This window comes from Simochromis diagramma, unplaced genomic scaffold, assembly GCF_900408965.1.
Source record: "Simochromis diagramma unplaced genomic scaffold, fSimDia1.1 OVJJ01000463.1, whole genome shotgun sequence".
Taxonomy (NCBI): Eukaryota; Metazoa; Chordata; class Actinopteri; order Cichliformes; family Cichlidae; genus Simochromis; species Simochromis diagramma.
Window position 1 is genome coordinate 3,147,542 of NW_024386941.1, and position 19,833 is coordinate 3,167,374.

At 39.5% G+C, this 19,833-nt stretch overlaps 1 protein-coding gene across 1 annotated transcript in view; it reads right to left on the reverse strand.

Annotated features, from left to right (window-relative positions):
• The window catches only part of zmp:0000001236 (mastermind-like protein 2), a 33,502-nt gene extending 14,166 nt beyond the window's left edge, over positions 1–19,336 (reverse strand). The window contains exon 1 of the mRNA XM_040037770.1: positions 17,792–19,336. Coding sequence (XP_039893704.1) covers positions 17,792–18,202 — 411 coding nt within the window. The 5' untranslated portion in view covers positions 18,203–19,336. The remainder of the gene's footprint in view (positions 1–17,791) is intronic.
• Positions 19,337–19,833: the final 497 nt, after the last annotated feature.

A 19,833-nucleotide genomic window follows, 5' to 3' on the forward strand; every position in this document is an offset into this window, starting at 1 on the left:
CATTTCACCATCTAAAACATCTGGCTGCTCTTTAGCATGCAGCTGCAGCACAGTGAGAGCCAACACTGCCACTACTGAGTTGAGCAACACACTCCTGTGCCATTCCAGTCATATCTCTGGCCACTACAAAGAAAACCCATTATGTAGCTTCACTGGCTATAGTGCTAACTGTGTATATTATTTAGGACCTGCACTAAGTTTTGACGAGATAATCTTTAATTGCACCATATTTTTTGCCCTGCTTATGCCATATCACTCATCTATTATGATTATGAATTCCTCAATGCTACCTTTCAAGTGCACTGATTGCAATTCCCAATCAGGAAATAACATTTGTCAATATCTGGTGTGGCTACAGCAAAGTGCTCTTCGGCAGCATTGGTATGGCGATTTCCTAGTGAAACAAGGATCCATTTTATATCCCGTGGGAAACCTGGGCTGAGTGGTTAATGCTGTACTAATGCTGCTTCACTCAGCCAGGCCTTGATAAGCCTCATGCTTTTAGAGAGGAGAAAACACATTTAGTGTTTTAAACCGCTTCAATGGAGAAAGCTTTGAAAAATCCACTAGTTGAAAAGGGTATACTTGTTGAGTTTTGCCATCTCTCTCAGCTTTCGCTTAAATTACACACACATGCATTCGGATAGGCGAGCAGTCACACTAATCTGCACTCATGCTACGAAACAATCCTCTGCTGATTCGGTTTGAAAAGGGACTTAAAAGTAAGAGGAAAAAATAAATGAGTGGGAAGCTTTGTTTCACTCCCACTCCTATCAGTTCTGTTCTGACATTCCAAATAAGGTCTGTGTAGCCCTGCGCTGGTGGAGACGGACACAGAAAACACTGCAGAGCTCACTGACTCCAACCAAGGAAAATGTGTGTGTTTTTGGGAAGACTGGAGGTGGGCGGGGAGGCATTAGGGGATCATGGTGCAGAAAATATGTGACCGTTGCATAAATCTGTCATCAGACATCTGACATTTCCCAGAACAACAAAAACAAAACATTACTTAATACCAATATGAGACATATTAGGCTTATACCTTAAAAAAAATAAAAAATCTGTCCAATTCCAAACTGTTTTACTTGATTCATAATAACTGTGGCCATAAAAAGAGGGGGAGGGTTTTTTTTATATGTAAAAAACAAATAAAAGCATAAAAACGGATTATTTGGAAGGACTTTCCCACAATAAATAAATACATAACTTATCTGAAATCAGCTGTAAACAACTCAAATGCAAAGCTGCAAATGTTGTTATGAGCTCTATGATCAACTCAACCACACAGACAAAAAAATAAATAAATTAGAATTTGATAAATGTCAACACTAGTTAGAAAAACTATTTTAGTCTGTGAGATAACTACTGCAATGCACTGCAAACACAGGAAACAGTGAACGGCAATGAAGGAATGAAGTCGAGGCTGAAAATAAGCTAAAATGCACTTTTCTTTTGTTTGCTGAAACTTTCAGATCTTAATCCAGATATTCACACTTAAACCTGCAGAGATTCAGTGTTCCTGCGTTTCCCATAGACAGTGGTTTTCAAGAAACAAGCTCTGATATACCTTTCTAACACCAAAATATCAGACAAATTAAGGAACGAAAGTGAATGAGGTAGAAGTGAATGTTTTAAAAAAAAAAGACAGCCTCAGATCTCCGTTTGAGCATTTCAGGACTTTTTTTTCCTAAGGTAAACAGGAAATTGTCCTCTGTTGCTGTCCCAACTTGTAATTTAGACTAACAGTGTGCAAAATAAAACATTTCGTTGAAAGGTTGCCCAAACTGCCTTCCTATAGAGCCCTGCAGGTACTACCACTGTTTTGTGTGGTGGCTGTCACTGTGGAAGGGAGAGTTCAAGATTGCGGCAAAGCCTAGATCGATGCGCAAGTTTCTGCATGCATGCTGCTCTTGTGTGTGTGCAGTCACAGGACTGGTCTAGTAGGCCTTCTATACCAGTGCTTTAGGTCTTGTTACATGTCAGCGCTGGTGAGAGACAGTCTAAGGTAATCTGTCCAAGTGGGAAAAAAAGTACTTTCCCATGATGTGATGGCAGAGGTTCATTCAAAAGGCAACTGTTTTGATTTTAGGCTGATTAGGCAGATTTATGCTGATTGTGACAATTGTGGGAAGCTAAAAACACCTCTGGGCATCCTATCAATCTATTGTCAAAACAGTTCTTAGAAGTAAAATGTCTAAATCCGACTACAACTGTATACAGTACATGTTTACACAAACACAGGAGCCTGGAGACTTTCTCTTAGCCCAACTATAAATACCACTTGTCAAGCCTAATTCTAACCTTGCAACACTCTGTCCTCATCATACAACTCAATTATTTACGTTATTAGGGGTTGCTTTATGTCCCAATAAGTAATACCTGCAACACTTCCAGATCCTAAAAACATGAGTAATACCTGCACCACACACACACAAGCTGCACCCTACAATTTTTATCTCAACGACACAGTCCGATTTCACTGTCTTAAATTGCAGGTAACTGCAGCAGTACTTGTTCTGCTTGCTGGGAGATATGTTACATATAGAGTATATACACAAGATGGACAAGGACACTGTGGTACCATTTGTTAGTTAAACCTCAACATGAGGATTTTGGTTATTGCCATCTTTTTGTTTTGAAACTGGATGTGACTGACAAAGTAAGGAACATTGTGTTCTCACAGTATAGACTGATCAGTCACAAGGTAGTCTCACCTCACAACAAACCATTCTTTATCACTTACTGAACTGGGACAATAATTTACAAAATGAACACTGTGCTGTATTCATTAAAACCAATAAACTTGTGACGTGAGGTGTCCTTCCTTTCTGGCCATTAGAAAGAATGCAGGTGTAAAGCATTTGCCCGCTGGCTTCACTCGTTTTCATTTTCCACACGCTGAAGCTACATCTGTCACTGTCTGTGACTGGGAGTTGGAGAATCAATCCAACCAGTTCCTGCAGCAAGTGGAGAACTGGTCCGTGTGCTGCCACACCAAGCTTATAAGGGCATCAAGATCTCTATTATGTGATAACAGACATGAGCCCATGCTAGTGACACCTGAGTCTTTCTGCCAGACATGAGATTAAATAATCAAAAGCACTGAGGACTGCTGTAGCAGCGATCTGCCAAATTATTTTGTAAGCAGGAGACGGCTTGGTGGAGCAGACAAAATTTCCAAAAGCAGCAGAAATTTGAATACTGAGCCTCTAGCCTCAAGTTAAAGTGGGCTTTGGTAACAAGGCAACCACATGCACAGGTAATCATGTGATCACATGTGTCTGACTAAATCAGTGGGGAGAACTGATGAGTGTTGCAAATTAGATTTAGGAAAGAACATCTCGTAAAACCTACAGTTTAACTGCTACTGAAGTGGAGTTCATCAAGAGCAAACTGCTTTAAATGTTCAAGTAATATCAACTAAATAGACTGAACAATAAAAAAAAGAAAACACCTCCAGCAAGGGAGCCATGTGGCATTTGATAAAAAGAGCTGAACAGAATCTGCTCCCTATGCCAACTCATAGGCAATATCATAACAGAAGCTATCACGTGGCAGATAAACTAGTAAATCATAATAATGCCCTGCTACCATAAAGTTGACAGTAGAAACATGTTTTGCATTGTTTCTCCTCACACAGTTATGTAAATATGTGACAATGCTGCCTATATACCTTTATACACTGCAGGTGGAAAGTGACATTCAAACAAAAGGCAATACCTACCGAGCACCAGTGTGATGAGATTTAGGATATCTCACCGTACCTTATGCTGCTGTCACATGAAATTACACCTTGATAGGTCAAGGTTGTGTGCATTGAATGATTCAAATTTCCATCACAGGATATAATATTTGGTCTGGGTGAAAGAGATTATCCTGCTTACTTGTGGATTTCACAGCTCAACTGGCAAGGCGTCTCTTCACTGACTAGACAGCTGTTTTTGTCCTCTTCACTTTGACTACTTCAGGCAAAACAGATGAGCCTGTTGGTACAAACTAAGCCAAGGCAGCACAATTGTTTGGGAAATTCCTTCTTGGCAGGGGAATTAATTCAATGGGAATGACAATGGGATAAACGCAAACAAACATGTGTGTCAGTATTTTAATCAGAGCTTTGAAAAGTTGTTCCGAGATAATGTACTACTAACAAGAGCATTAGGAAATGCAGTAATAGATCAGTCTATATAATAGTATATCAGTGTATCGGTGTATATTCTGCAAGTCAGCAGTCCACCATGAGGGTTGCTTTTTTTACATTAAAAATCTGTGGTAAACACAGACTGTATTGCGAGCAACATTTACTGTAATACGGACAAAGTATTGCATTGGTGTCATTTTATCATCCTTCAGATGTAGCTCTGCAGCTTGAGTAGAGATACATCTGAAGTTACATCTATCAGGAGGAGGAAAAAGCAGCTCAACAGCACGGCCATTATGTACAAGAACATCGGGCACACAACGAACAAGAAGTCCAGCAGAAGACCCCATGGACCCCAAATCCCAAAATCACATCAGAGGTCTGGGATTAAGTGAAAAGATTGAAGATCCTGAGACAAACTAAATCTATAGACGAATTGTGGTAAGGACTCCAAGACACTTAAATGACCTACCAGTGAAATAATCTGAAAAACTATGTGCAATTGTTCATTTACTTTATATTCGCTGCCTTGTTTTTTATTTTGTGGTTGATGCCAAAACTCTTCTCTAAGAGTCAAAGTCAACCTTGCAAGGCTACCTAAGCAGTCTGGAGTTAAAGTTAGGAAACAGTGGTTTATTTAAAGTCAATGAATTTATTACATTTGACCATGCCTGTGTATAACTGAACCGCAGAACACCATGCTGTTAGATTATGGCATAAAAAAGGTCGGCTTTGTTGCCGGATGTGGGAAAAACATCCAATAGACTCTAAAAAAAGCACAGGAAGGAAACTGGGGGTGGGGTGGCAGCGAGTAGCGATGGGGGTGTGGTGGTAGAGAGTGGGAGTGAGAAAGGAATGTTCTCTTCACTCTCTCTTTCTCCTCCTTGTTATCGTGCATGCGCACACATAATAACCCCACTTTCTCACTATCAGCTATGAAAAGAATGCAGCATCACGGTTTTTCTCTGCAAGCAGGAGGGCAGGAGAAAGAGCCTTTACTTGCTAAATGATCACTTGCCATGTTCATTTACAAGAACAATCAACCTGCCCCCCGCACAAAAGATAGAAAATGAGAGAGAACTCATTCTAGTAATATTCTACTAAGTGAAGTATTTCATGTTTTGGTTTTTTAACTGTATTTTGATCATATTCTTTCATCTTATTAGAATTTCGTTTGGTATGCTCTTAATACGTTGTACTAATAGCATGTAAAACTGATCCAAAAGTTTAATAATTGATTGATTAATTATCATTCTTAGGCAGCACTTGACCTAACTTCCTGGTACCAAATGCAGTCAGAAATATTCAAGAACTTTTTAAATTGCCACGTGTGCCACATAGAGATGTTTTGCTTTATTTGGATCTACTCAAAGTTAATTATATGGACTCACAGGATACACTTTTTCCTAATTGCAATCTCATCTTCTGGAAGCAACATTCACCATCTGGCTTTACCAGATTAAATACACTTTGTATTTTTTAGAGTGAGAACGATAGGATTCAAATTCAAATTTTATTTGTCACACACATAATCATACACAATACGACATGTAGTGAAATGCTTATTGCTGTACAATGCCTGACCATTAAACTACACAACAGAAATTAAATAGATTTAAAAACTTCACAAATTTAAAATTTAGAAATTTGCAGTACAATTTTGTTTTAATCCGCAGTTAAATAAAATTTTTTGAAATTTACAGTTAAATAAAAAAAGGCTAACAGATGTAAACAATAAATTAAGAATTTAACCTAAGAAATAGAGACTAAACTAAGAGTTAAAGGTCAATTATAAAGATAAAAATAGAATGTGCATATAAACAATTTAAGAAAGAAATTATGAGAAGTGTGCAGATAAACAGAGTGTGTGAGAGTCCAGTCATGTGCTACACCTGGTTCAGGGCCCGAATAGCCTGGGGCAAGAAGCTCCTCCTCATTGTCTCTGTTTTGGTCTTAAGGGAGCGGACGCGCTTCCCAGACCTCAACAGTGAGAAGAGTCCATTTTTGGGATGGGAGAGGTCCATCATAATCTTCCTGGTTTCGGTCTTGCACCGCTTGGTGTAGATGGACAGCAGGTCAGGAAGCTCTGATCGAATGATGCGTTCGGCCGAGCGCACCACCAGCAGATCTCGTCTGTCCTGCTTGGTGCTGTTCCCAAACCAGGTGCAGATGTTTCCCATCAGGATGCTCTCGATGGTGCAGGAGTAGAAGTTCTTAAGCACCCTCAGTGGCAGATGGAAGTCTCTGAGTCTTCTGAGGAAGAAGAGACGCTGGCGGGCTTTCTTGACCAGAGTGTTGATATTACATGACCATGATAGGTCCTGAGTGATGAGGACACCCAGGTATTGGAAGCTGTCCACTCTCCACTGGTGCACCACTGATGATCAGGGGCTTGTAATTCCTTGCCTGCTTTGTACTGAAGTCCACGATTAGCTCTTTAGTCTTGATGACATTTAGCCAGAGGTTGTTCTCCTAGCACCTGGATAAAAGTTTTATAGGCAAATGCAGCAATACTGGACCGTAGCAAGTATCCTTATGGAGAAGAAAATGAAAATACTTTCTTAGACAGCAGGAATCCCCTTCCCGAACTTCCCCTTTTTTATTCCTTTTCATATTTCTTTAAGCAGTAAATACACCAAGCTGCTGTCATATGATATATTTTGTGGAAATCAAGGCAATGGCCACAGTTATCCTACATGTCTTGAGCAATTTGGCTGACATTAAGCAAAGTCCTACACAAAAATTGAAGTTTAAAGCAGATGTCCTCCAATTCATCATCAAAGTAAGGCTCTTTTATGGCCTGAGTGTCCATTTTAGCGCGAGATTCCATGTCTCTGTTCATAATCCTTCCTGTAGTCCTTTAGTGGAAAGAAAACAGAATTCACTCACTAGTTCTGCAAACAGCAGATATAAGAGTCTCTTTGGAAAACATATTATACATTTAATCCATTTTTAGAATCATCTGCCTCTGGACTAATTTTTTGCAATAGACCTAAAGGTAAAGCAAAGTGTTAAGAAGTGTTTAAGGTATGTTAAAACAATACCGTGGATGATTCAACAGGGCAGGGCAGAGGGAAATCAGAGATCCTCCCCTGGTTTCACATCTCGTCTGTGCGCCTCTAGGCAAGGTGGAGAGCATGCAGGCGCCAAAGCATAGCTCAGCACCGTGACACCTCACCACAGCAGAGCAATAAGGCAAACATTCCAGCTGCCACTTCTCAGCTTTATTGGTGGAGCAGAGGCAAGAAACAAGGCCATCTATGTTCCTCCTCTAAACCTCTATCTGACGCGCTAGTCAAGCTGGTCTAGCAGTCTGAGACGTGGGAAAGTCAAACATGATGATGGGTGTTAACAACAGAAATTTTGGTCTTATACGTTTGTCTTTGAAATAACTGGGTAAATTTATAGGGACTAGTTTGAACTGCAGTTAGACTTTCTTTTAGCAGTTTATGTTCCCAAACCACATCCAAACAAAGTGTTCTAAACAATGAATAATATCCAGGGAACTTTAACATTAATGGTCATGTTTTAAAGTTCCCACAGTAATTATACCGTTTTATCTAGCTGGTAGCTCCATAACACAGGGCGAAGTAATATTGCCAAACATAAAAATCCTCAAATAAAATCCTGCAATACCACACTGGAATGACTTAACAAGCCAACTATCCTTTATTTCAATGCTAACATTTAAACCATATGTATGTTTTGCTACATAACTATGATCTAAAAGAGTGTGATATTAAAGAAAAGTAAGTAACTGGTGTAACTAAAAAATAAAATGTAGCTTTCCCTTGTTTAATTTGTTAAATAATTTTATTAAAACTACTGAGAAAAGAAAATTCACATTTTTGATTAAAATAAGGAGATAAAAATGTAATGTGCTGTTTTTTGCATGTGCCAAATTTGCTTTTAATTCTTGATATTAATATCTAACACAATGCTAACAACATCATCTAAGTTGTTGACTTTCACTTCTCTTGTATTTCACATGTATAATATTCCCCAAAGGACGGCCATAGCAAAGAACAGAACATTAGCACAATGCAAATGGAGTTGAACTATGACTTAGACCCCAGAGCACAGGAGAGTGAGGGATTGAAGAATAAGTGAACGCTTGTGCCTCTTTTCAGCACTCTGCAACTCTGGAGCCTGGGAACTTCAGCAGCTTGGCCGGGCTCTGAGAAATATCCTGAGCTGTAATGTAAACATGCCTGAACTCTGATCTAGCATGGCCCTTCCCCCTCCCAGTTTAACCCAGCATTCTGTGTAAGGGTTTGCCAGTGACATCAGGAGCCCACTTACTCAGTTCCACAAGAGGGTAATGACCCTGGTGAGAATAGACTCTTGCTGAAAATATAGCCGTTTTGCTATATAAGCAACTGTTGCTTAGCAAACGAGTGAGTTTCGTTCTTTTAGTTCAGCTTCAAATGATTCCATCCAATAAACAGACTTCGTTTTAAACCTATCAAGTATTTTAAGGCTAGACTAAAGAGTTTCAGCAAGGTGAAGAAGAACATATTGTGTTAAGCTGATAACATAAATGGACTTCCACACCCAGTTCACTCATAGCAGCTGAGATAATCAGATCTGTTTACAACAGAAGCTAGAACAAGTCCAGGAAACTCTGACATATCAGGTGGCTGATTGTCAGATAAGTGTGAGAACAGTTGTAGATAAGCTCCTGTTTATCCAAACACAGAAGTGTCGACAACAAAAGCATCACACTTGTTAAAGTTTGCTCAAAATGTAACTTCCAAAAACAAATGCTAATATTGCTAGGTTAAAGAATACTCTTTTATTTTTAAGCCTTGTTCTTTTGTAAACAAGGTAACAAACTACTGCTTGTGTTTCGCTTTGAATGCAATTCCTCCCCTCAATTCACTTTCAGTGCACTGCACATGAAATACACCTGAACAAGCTTGTTCCCACAGGGTTCCAGTTTCAGCACTGGGTCGCAAAGTATTGGTGGAAAGACACTCAGAGGCATTACCCCCAACCCCCTCTCTTTCCCCCCCCCCACTCACACAATCCTACCCCTCCCTTCAATTAAGTCAAGCAGGAAAAACTTGACAAACCTCAAAGAGCTCTCTCAGCAGAAGAAATCACATCAGGCATGAACGGATACCTCTACAAGGCCCCTCTGAAGATACAAAAGCACATAAACATGGTCCTTGCCTGCTAAGTGATTGCCCTAAGCTGGATACTTACTCTTATGTCTAGATTCTAGATGATGAAAAGCTATGAAATATTTGTTTTCATGTGGATTTAATAGCTACAACGGAGCACTAATATATTAGTCCTTCTAAAATTCCCCAATGACTTCAACAGCATAGATGAGATTTTTTGTATCCCGAGGTCGGCATAATGCTTGAAATTTAAACAATGTGTTGGTAACAACTGGGAGCATGCTGAAAGCACAACTCAACAACAAAGGGATACAGTGGGGACTCTCTAATCCAAACCCTTTGGGAATGGAGGTATTTCGACTCAGTGAAATGTTCACTTGCATGAACACAGTCAGTACCGCGGTAATTTATATTCAGAACATGGAACGAGTATCTACACAAATTCACAAGGGTCTATTGCAGAGTCAAATTTGCTGTTGACATATCAACAAGAAAAATTAAAACAACTATCAAAATGAGATCCGAAAATAGGGCAAAGTGCAGTTTATGTGAATGCATTATATTGCAAGTTATATTTTTGAATAAATATAAACATAAAAGCTGCACCAGGGCTGGGGTTAAAAGGGTGGCTCATGGTGGCTCCGTTATATGCAGGGAAAGATATTGGTTTGATTACAGAAGGAAAACAGCAAGTTTGGAGGTTTTGAAAGATGAACAGTGTTTTGCACCACTGCCACTGTTCAACTCCTTTGCTTTACAAACTGCCAACAAAGGATATGTGAGATGCTGGTATTTACTTCTGTGACTAAGCAAAATTAAACATATTTACTGTTGTAATCAGACTGTATTTTATTAGTGCCATTATCTTGCTGTTAAATCTTGCATGGCTACACTATTATTATGGGGAGCTGAGTCTTCTAATGCATGTTTATTGACATAGGAGGTCTGTACACTAAGATTATTATAACAATCTGATTTTTTTTCTTCATGTGCATTTATTTAGCTTTGATATCTAATAAAATTTACTGATTTCAACTGTTGCCCCCCCCCCCCAAAAAGAAAAAATAATCCTAGAAACCCCCCTTTGGTGCACCAAACTGTGAATACTGCAAAAAATATCCATTTAATAGTAAGATGAGACTGTGGGGGAAATGTGTCTGTTCTGAAACTTATGGGAAAACACTGACAATTTCTGCTTAATAGATTATTTAAGCACATATGAAAAAATTACCATGGATTAGTTTTCTCTTAAATGAAAGGTTCTAATTGAGTGAGATCCACACGTGACATCACAGCCATTTCTGTAATGTGAAATTAAGCAATAGTAAAACACTTATACTGACTTATTATTCATTACTACTCTAAAGATAAATCAGTAGATTCAACACAACAAAATATATGCCACCAAGGAGCTGATTTTGCAAGGGTGATGCTTATCATATATATATAAAATTTCTACACTGTTTGCATGGTGACTGAAGGTAAAGATGTTACCTTGCAAGCTCTTCTTGACACCAGGGGCCACTTCCAAGGACAGGAAGCACATGTCTATGGAGGAAAGGCTTTTAACCAGCAATGGTTCCATTACAAATAAAGGATACGTTTATCCTAAAAGGTCAGACATTTATGAACCTCGAACAGCAACCTGGCCTACCTGGACTTTGAATGGAGCATGTTCTTCTGAGCATGTACACACTTACATTGAATCAACCATTGAAAAGGATGAGATGGATTTAGTACATGATTTCTGCAGCACTCTTCAAAGACAGGCACTGCCTTCCATAGGCTGCTGAATAAAACATAAGGACGCGTGCGGCAGAGTGGGTTTTGTTTGTGTGTGTATTTGTGTGTCAGTGAGTGTGAGTGGAAGTATGTAGGAGAAGGGGAGTGGGATGAGATAGCGAGAGTGAAGTTCGCTTAAGACACTGCTCCTAGAGATGCTGCATAACCCATGAGCCATAAATTTCTTTGATCTGACACACATCCTGGCTGCCCCGCTAGGTATTTGGAAACTTCTGTCTTTCTTTATCGATAATGTTTTTTTGTTTTTCTTATTATTATTTTTATTTTCTGTGTGCTCTCTGGTAGCATGGAACTGGATAACAAAGTATAAATTAGTCCAGAAAAGAATAAAAGTGTGCTCATTTAAAGAGTAGAAGGCGCTGCAAATGTTGCCAGGTACAGAGATGTCCCAGATTTACACGCAACTATTTCCAGCACGTTGCTGCTGCATGATACCAGGGTTTGGTGAGCCTTCTCTTGTTTTTAAAACTAATTATACTTGATTTTTCCCCCTGTTTTAACACATCATCTAATCAATGGGAAGCATAAAGAAATTTTCAGTTACTCATTTATGGTAATAGTCAGGTCATGGTAACAAAAACAAGTTGAATTCTGACCAAACTCTGAAAACCTCTTAAAAATTACAAGTTTTTACCTTTCTCTCACACTAAAGGAAGTAGGAAAGGAATCTGATACATATGCCAAACACGAAAGTCTCTTTTTGTTTGTTCCTCATAACTTCCCATCTTTACCATTACAAATATCACCTTCTTCTCTATATCTGCACTGAACAACTTAAAGTGATTTAGTTGAAATGTTCACTGCTCTTCACAATTATCTGATACACTAGCAACTTACACTCAGCTCACTCAGCTTTTACTGCATCTGTTGTCATAAAAACCAGAGTGTCTCATAGGGCCTTTCTGGGAAAAATCCACTGCTGCACAGGAAGTGATGCATGTTTTCTGGCATTAACAAGATTATTTGAAGCTGGGTAGTCAGCAGCAGCTACCATGGCTCAACACACCAGATAGAGCAAGCAAAAAACCAAAAACAAAATACTACTAGATCTCCTGGAGGCAGTGACAAATCCACTACAAAAACTGCTTAGCACTTAACAAAATTGAATGTCTTGGACATCCACTTAAAATTTAATTTGACATATCCAGACATCATCATGCTAGAACTAGGGATGTGCTGAATATCTTGACATCATGACACTGTAAGATATTAAAATCTGCATTTTCAATAAATACACTCACAAAATCAAAGGGATTAATAAGTAAAGCTCCTCTGAGAAATGACACTCATCTGTGAACTTTCTTTGTGCCACTTAGAAATCCGGTGTCTCCATAGTCTGTTAGAAAAGGAACTTGTTGACGCTTGTATCCCGCTCTCCCTTGAGGACACAGCAATCACGATCACAAAATGTATAAGTTGTTTAGAATGTTTATAAGCTGATGTTATCCTAAAATATTACCGCAGACTTTAATCTCATGCACAATTTAACCAAAAGATGATACAGTAGCTAATAACTACAAATATAACTACAAATGTCCTAGATTAATACCACCACCCCCCCAAATGGGAAGCTACAGCATTAGCCTTGTTTGACATTAACATACCACATCCCACTTCCTTGAGGACAAGATGTGCCTAAGTACCTCTACTTAGTGCTGAAAATTTATGAACGGTGCTCTGGAGTGTCCAGAACATAGTGTTACATGTCTCAACTTTTATTGCATAAGACAGTAAATCTGACTGTTTGACTGTAAAAAGGCTGTTTTAATGTTTTTCTATGCAAAAATGTGGGGATCTCTTCTGTACAAGAAGAAACAGGACATAAACCTATATATGAATAGGTCATACATTTGAAAAGACATTACTGCCTTGATTAATCGGGAAACATTTGAGCATATCAAACTCAGTAATACAAGTATATATCACTTTAAACTCATTCTTTCTTTGTTAGATTAAGCTTTTACATCAACCCAAAATCTTTGAATTCCAAAACCTTTCAATCCTCCAAGTTTTTTAGCATTTGAACAATAAAAAGGTACATTACTAATTTGTTAAATAAATAACATAACTACTCAGTAAGCACCCCACTGACTAAACTGCTTTGTCTATCTTTTAAGAGCATGATGACAATTCTAAAGATATGTCTTTCTTGTAGCAACAAAAAAAATGTAATAATAGAACATTTTTAATATATTTATATGTATTACACATAAGTAGAATTGAACCACAAGTTGGACGGATGACTAATCCCAAATAGAAAGAGGAGATTAACAGATGGCTTTACTACAGTATATGGAGGTCTATCTTAATGTCTTTTAATCAGAGCACTATGAGATGCTCAACTCATCTAGCAGCTAACGGTCTGCACAATGAGACAAGCGTAATCACATCAGGCTTAAAGTGTAGCCATGCTGTCAATAAACAGCACCCACAGAATTTCCATTCTGCTCTGCAGGGGACTGAAAGTAATTCACCATTCAGACCAACTGGCAGCAAGCTATTTCTAAAAGAAGACTGTAACCTATCCATGACAACATGGAAGTGATCTGTGGGATGAACACGGATCCCTTTCTGCATCCACAGAGTTGGGTAGAGCTGTGGGCTTCACAGTGGGTGGCCCCCATGGACCTGGGCTAATTGTTTCACATCACTGCCGAGCCAGGCTGAGATCAGACCACCGGCATCTGATTCAGGCTGTTCAACAGCCAAACAGGGTATGCCAGGAAACACAGCACACACCCCACCCCACATTCACACACATGCACACACTATCCACTCCATCATACATGACCACAAATAAGTGCAAGGTATTCCTTTTCTGTGGGATTTTTTTTAGCAAGCTGTCAATCTGCTTACTGTCAATCTGCTTACCCAGAAGTTGTAGTCTTGTGACAATATTTAAGCTTTCGCAACTCAATAAATTATAAACTCATAAATTTTAATTCTGACCCATGTAGTAGTGCACTAGTAAATAGGCGAGAAACAATTTCGCTGCAAAACCTTCAATTGGCATTAGTGATATCCTAGATGATGCACTAAGTCAAAAGCGCAGTGTTACACAAGCATTTGCGCAAAAGCTACATTAGTTCAAAGCCTAAGAGACCAAACAAAATTTTGATTAGTATTTTTTCTCCTTTCCTGTCCTATTAATCACTCTGCAATCCTTCAGCCTCTTTGAGGGGGTGACGATCTTCAAGTTAAGAACATCATGAAAAGTGCAAACAACCAGTCTTTCCAACCTCTACCCAGCATTCCAAGAATCCCTCATGTTTGCCATTTTCATAGTAAAAAGGGTTTCCCTGAGAGCGGAAATTAGCTTCCTTTCCAAGCTTTAAAAATGTCCAAATGACATGGTTTCTCATACCCTCTTTATCTTGTAAAATAAATGTCATACATTTAAAAGTCCAAACAACTACAACTGCCAATTTTTATTCAGTTTGCCAAGGCAATTGTGCCAAATTAGCACACAAAGCCAAAATAATATTTTGGGAATTTGCCTTTATTACAGGACTCACAGTACACAGTCACGGAAAATTGATAGATAACCAGAAGTCATTGGCTAGATCTGGCTGTGGTTACATGATTTATGTTTCAAACCACTAACTGACCAGTATGACTAAGGCTACAGTTTTTACAAAAAACCTGTATGGCAGACAAACAAGGTCACAAGTGCTTAAAATAATAGGAAAACAGCTCAGCATATGAGCACTTTGTGTGCATGCTGCTCTATGAGTATACTTCCCAGATCTGTCACTACAAGACTGAGTAATAACAAAATCCTCCCTGTGCACATAGCACTGTTAATCACCAGGCATCCTTCGCCTACTGCTTTTTCAAGGCCTGTTTGACTTAAAGTAAACACATGCAGGAAATGTATTCAGTGGCTCTAAACATTTATATGGGGACCTTGTGGTTCAAACAGTTTCATGGCCGGCAAATCTATCAAGAAGGTGCTTAGTGAGCCATTTGTTAAACACATGATAATATAACATGGCATTACATGGCATGCTAGTATGCTTCGAGGCTGTATGGTTGTTTGTTAAGCCTTTCATTTTTGTGCTCACTATCTGTATCGTTGACAGACAATGTAAGATGATTGTTGGATCCTGATCTGATGAAACTGAATGTCTGTTCATTGTAATATGGGGCTAATGTTTTGTAAGCTCTACTGTGTGACCTATTTCTGTGCTGAATACATTTTCTGATACAGGTATGAAGGGAACAATTGGAAAACTGGCCATGAAAAGAAACAATCTAAAATATGAATATCCAAAAGCTTTCAATGAGTTCATCCACGCATTAAGGAAAACGATTTTCCGAGTCGATAAGTATGCTCTCGTCTCTTCCTTCAAATTTCTCCAATTTCATCTAAAAGAATATCCTTTGTTAATCTGGTCTCAATGAGCACTGTTGTTAAGTGCTGCTGCTCACTCTGCACTCCCAAGCAGTCATAATCCATTGTGTTGTTTGCCCCTAACTCAGTATACATTTCCATTGCAAATTCCAATGTGAACACTCAATAACACGCACAGATGTGGTCATTTGAGATGTCTTACTTTTTAATTCTGAAGAATGAATTATGGTGAACTCTGCAGAACCCCCATACATATTTGAAGCAGCTTTCAGTTATTATAGCCAAAGATGATAATAAATTTAAAAAAAAAAAAAAAAAAAAAAAAAAATTGGTGGCAAGAGTTATAAGGATATATATAGACCACTGTATACATGCAACATACTGGCATTAAACAGGATTTCTGCAAGAGCTGCTGTTGTGCTTCACCCGATCATTATACGTTGCGAAAACATTAACCTCAGGGTTGATATAAACATGTACGCCAGGACTTCATTTCCTCCTCACTATCTTGCTGCACTCATCAGTTTTAAATAGAACATGTTACTCCAGAGTCAAGATCAGTAAAAATGAAACGGTACATGATAATGATGTACCCTGACCTCTTTTAGACAGCCAGTATAATCCATGAAGTTGTGTCTTGTCTCTCATCGTGTTCCACTGCCATGGCTCTACCGATCAGCACGAAAATGTAAAAGCTGAGAGGTAAACTGCATTTTAAACTAACTCTATAAACCACAGAGAATCTGCTTTTCTTGTACGTGAAACATTAATGCATTTTATATTTTTGTTGGTAAAAAATAAAATATATGTATGAAATATTGTTTATTTCACCACATCTAGAAAAAGAATGTCTGCAAGCTTTCAACCTTTGACATTATTGCTTGGGAAGTAATAGGCTAGACGCTAAACTCCCCCATGCCCAGTGAAAGAAAACAACTAAATAAATCTCACATCTCAGTGACTGCTCCCTTAACAGATGCCATACAGGAAGTCAGTCCTATCAGCACTACCAGGCACACAGAAAGCACAGTTAAGTTTTCCTATCCTGCCTACCTATGTCCTTTGTGAAGCTTTGCTGTTAGGGGAGAAAACACTGTCCTGTACTCTCAGTGGCACACAAGGTCATGCAACTACTCAGTTCTCAATCTCAACAGAATAACTCAGAAACAAAAACAATTTTAAAAAAATGACATAACAGTGCATATTAAATGGGTTAAACAAACCACAAAATGCATCCGCATCCCTCTGTTTGGATCAGCTGCATTGTTGTTATGTTGTCAAGGTTTGCAGTAAATGCAAAACATCCCCATGGCCCAATGACCCCAAAACCATTTCCTCAAAATGGATTGCTTTGCAAACAAGCGTAACGCTTCTGTATCATGTCATCTACCTTAAGGGCCCCCTTAATCAGGAACTTAGAGTTTTAGAACATTTCCTGACTGTTTTTGACATGCATTTGGCTGCCATCTAAGTTTGGAAAAAGCTTGGACTTTTTGTTCATGGATAGTGACAGCAGCGTTATCAATGTAGAAACATTTATTGATCCATTATCGCCAAGGAAAGCTCCCAGCTGATTTTTCACATAGCATAAAAAAAAAATCTCAGTCTCAATGTTGTGGTCCTTGAGAATGGCCATAACTTTAGGCGTTTCACCCCCATTACAACATACTGGTACCCTCATCATTGTTATCAATTTTGTCATCGCTGCCACAAGCTTGATTGTAATAGTCCTAATTATTTATGTTAAAAAACAAACAACACAACAATATCGGCAGTCTAAGAAGCCTGGAAAGAAAAGCGTCTGGATTTCTTTAGGTTTTCTTAAAGAGGTGTTTCTGGATGCTGGGGATGCCAATGTTCACATTTTGGACAGAGAAGACAGATGGTTTGAAAGAGGAGTGAAAGAAGCCACTGTGAACGGCCATCTTTGAATGTAGGCGCTGGCTTACCACACCAACTGTCTGCCATCTATAATCCAGTTTTGAGATCCCTTCCCAGACGCCTTAATGCCCACTCACATCCTGGGCCATTTGACCTCAGTAAATCACATGATAGGGTGGGGCTAGGTTTCACATTGGGTTCACCGGAAACATTGGGTGACTGTGGCCCACACCCGTTTTCACACCTTGGCTCGTGTGATTAGGTAGAAGATCAATAGGCGCTCCATGACCCTCTTGGGGACACTCCAGTAGGGCTTAAAATCTGGGACAATCCACCAGTTGCTCTTAGAACTGATGAAGCTTCTCGGATGAGAGGTGAATGTCTTCAAAGAAACTTAAAGAAGTCCAGATGCTTTTCTTTCCAAGCTCCATAGACTACGATGACCTGGATGACTGAGAACCTTGACAGACAACATTAACAGCAACTCACCGCTATGCGTGTGGGGATCTTCTGCTCGCCATCTGACCCCTTTTGCTCTCCGTTAGCCCTGCTGTAGTCTGGGGGTTGCTGGTTCGATCCCCGGCTACCTTTTGCTTTACGGTTCCCAGGACCTTGGTGGACTATGCTGAGCAGCTGAAGCGTACTCTCGTGCTCCCGGTCTGTGCTCTCGGCCTGACCTCGCTGATAGCGGTCCGCGCAGGTAGAATGGTGCCTCCTGCACGTCTCTAACCGGGCGCGTAAACGCTCAACTATGGCGTTGTGCAGCTGTGGCACTGTGGAGCCCCTTGAGCTGGCCACCACCGGCCCGTTGCTGACCCCACCGGGCATAGCTCCTAAACCAACACCCAACATGGGTACGTATGTCCCTGCAGCAGACTGAGCGGGGGTCGCTTCTCCCATGCCCGCAGGTCCCTGATAAGTTTATAGACTGAGGTCCACTGTGCTTACAGTGGACCACAGAACGGGCATGGAAGAAAACAAGAAAACGTACTGAAGACTTCCAATGATCCCATGTGAAAAAGAAAAATACTTGGCTGTAGTCTCTGGAGAGGAGTCACTATGGCCTATGATATGTGTTGAAATGTGAGCCAATTATCTTGTCAAACTGGGACTATGATGTTATATGATATAAAAGATTAAAGATTAAGATACGCTCCATATAAAATCATGCTATGCTCCACGTGGATTAAAAACATGCATTAAAAGTCTCAAAGTTACAGAATTGTAGTAGTTTTTCCTCGGGGGATAGGCTCTGTCAGCTTATAATTAAACGTGAAATGATTTACAAACATGAAAGGCTCCGCAGCTGGAATGAATCCGCTCTTGCTTAACGACTGGAGCTCTGCTCACAGATAAATAGGTTATATTCAATATGAATCCCTTAGATAATTCAAACCCACGGCACGCACAACTTCGGTTTCACTGGTGGTACATTCCGAGTAGCTACATTTTCAGCCTACTTTATCTAAATATTGTACCACTCTCGTTAACGCCAAGTCCAAGAGTACACTATCGACTATAAATTGAGTGAGAGCGACCGGCTGCAAAAATAGAAGAACCAACAAACACACGAAATCCACTAAACTTCAAGACTCACGGCATTTTTTTGTTTGTTTCGAAATGAGTCCTTTTCTTTGTTGCTTTCCTTTCAATCCGGATAGGAATCTGGTTGCAAACAAGTAAAGAAAAACCCAAAAAACCCAGACCCCCTAAACGCAGGCAGTCGTCGCAGAAGCCGACTGAAATCCGTCTCAAATAGTCCATTGACAATCGTTTGTCCGTGTGGTACACGAAGGCAATAGCGGAGCTACTTACACAGACCCTTATTGTACGAACATTCTGCTTTTGACATGAACTCGTATGGTTAAAAAAAAGGGGGGGTCCAGTGGCACACTCTAGTGGAGAAAAGCCTGAACTTGTCTTGCAAGGCGTGAACGGCGACACGAAGGAGGGAATCTTATTAATGTATTTTAAATTTGAACACTGTTGTCTAACCGAAGGAGCAGTGAAGGTTCAACCTGTCTGCCACCTGGTCAAGCTAATCAACCAACACATGTTATCGAACATTTACTCATCCCGTATTTAAAGACACAAATGAAAAACATATTTAGATAATTAACTAAAGCATGAAAAGAATAGTTAAATCCAGAAGTATTCTTTGATCTTTTTTGAGTTAACACGCAGAGTAACTAACCAAGCGAGCCTACAGAACCGCTCAAATGAGCTGATTGGCTGCTGACATGTTCCTATACTGTTGTCTTATGTGTCTAGCCCGCTATGTCTCAAATCTTTGGTAACTTTCAGCTTTCTGTAAATCTTAAAAGTTGGGTAAATGTACTCAGTAGCTTTCAAATATAACAATCACAAAAGTGCATTCGACTATATTTGTTTTGATTTTACACCTTCTCAAAGCAATTTATTGCACTTTCATTCATTAACCGGCTGTTGTTTGAAGTTAATCGTATCTGGTTCAGGGGAACGAGATATAGGAGATTAAGATACAGCCACAGAATCACGCAGAAACTCGCTCA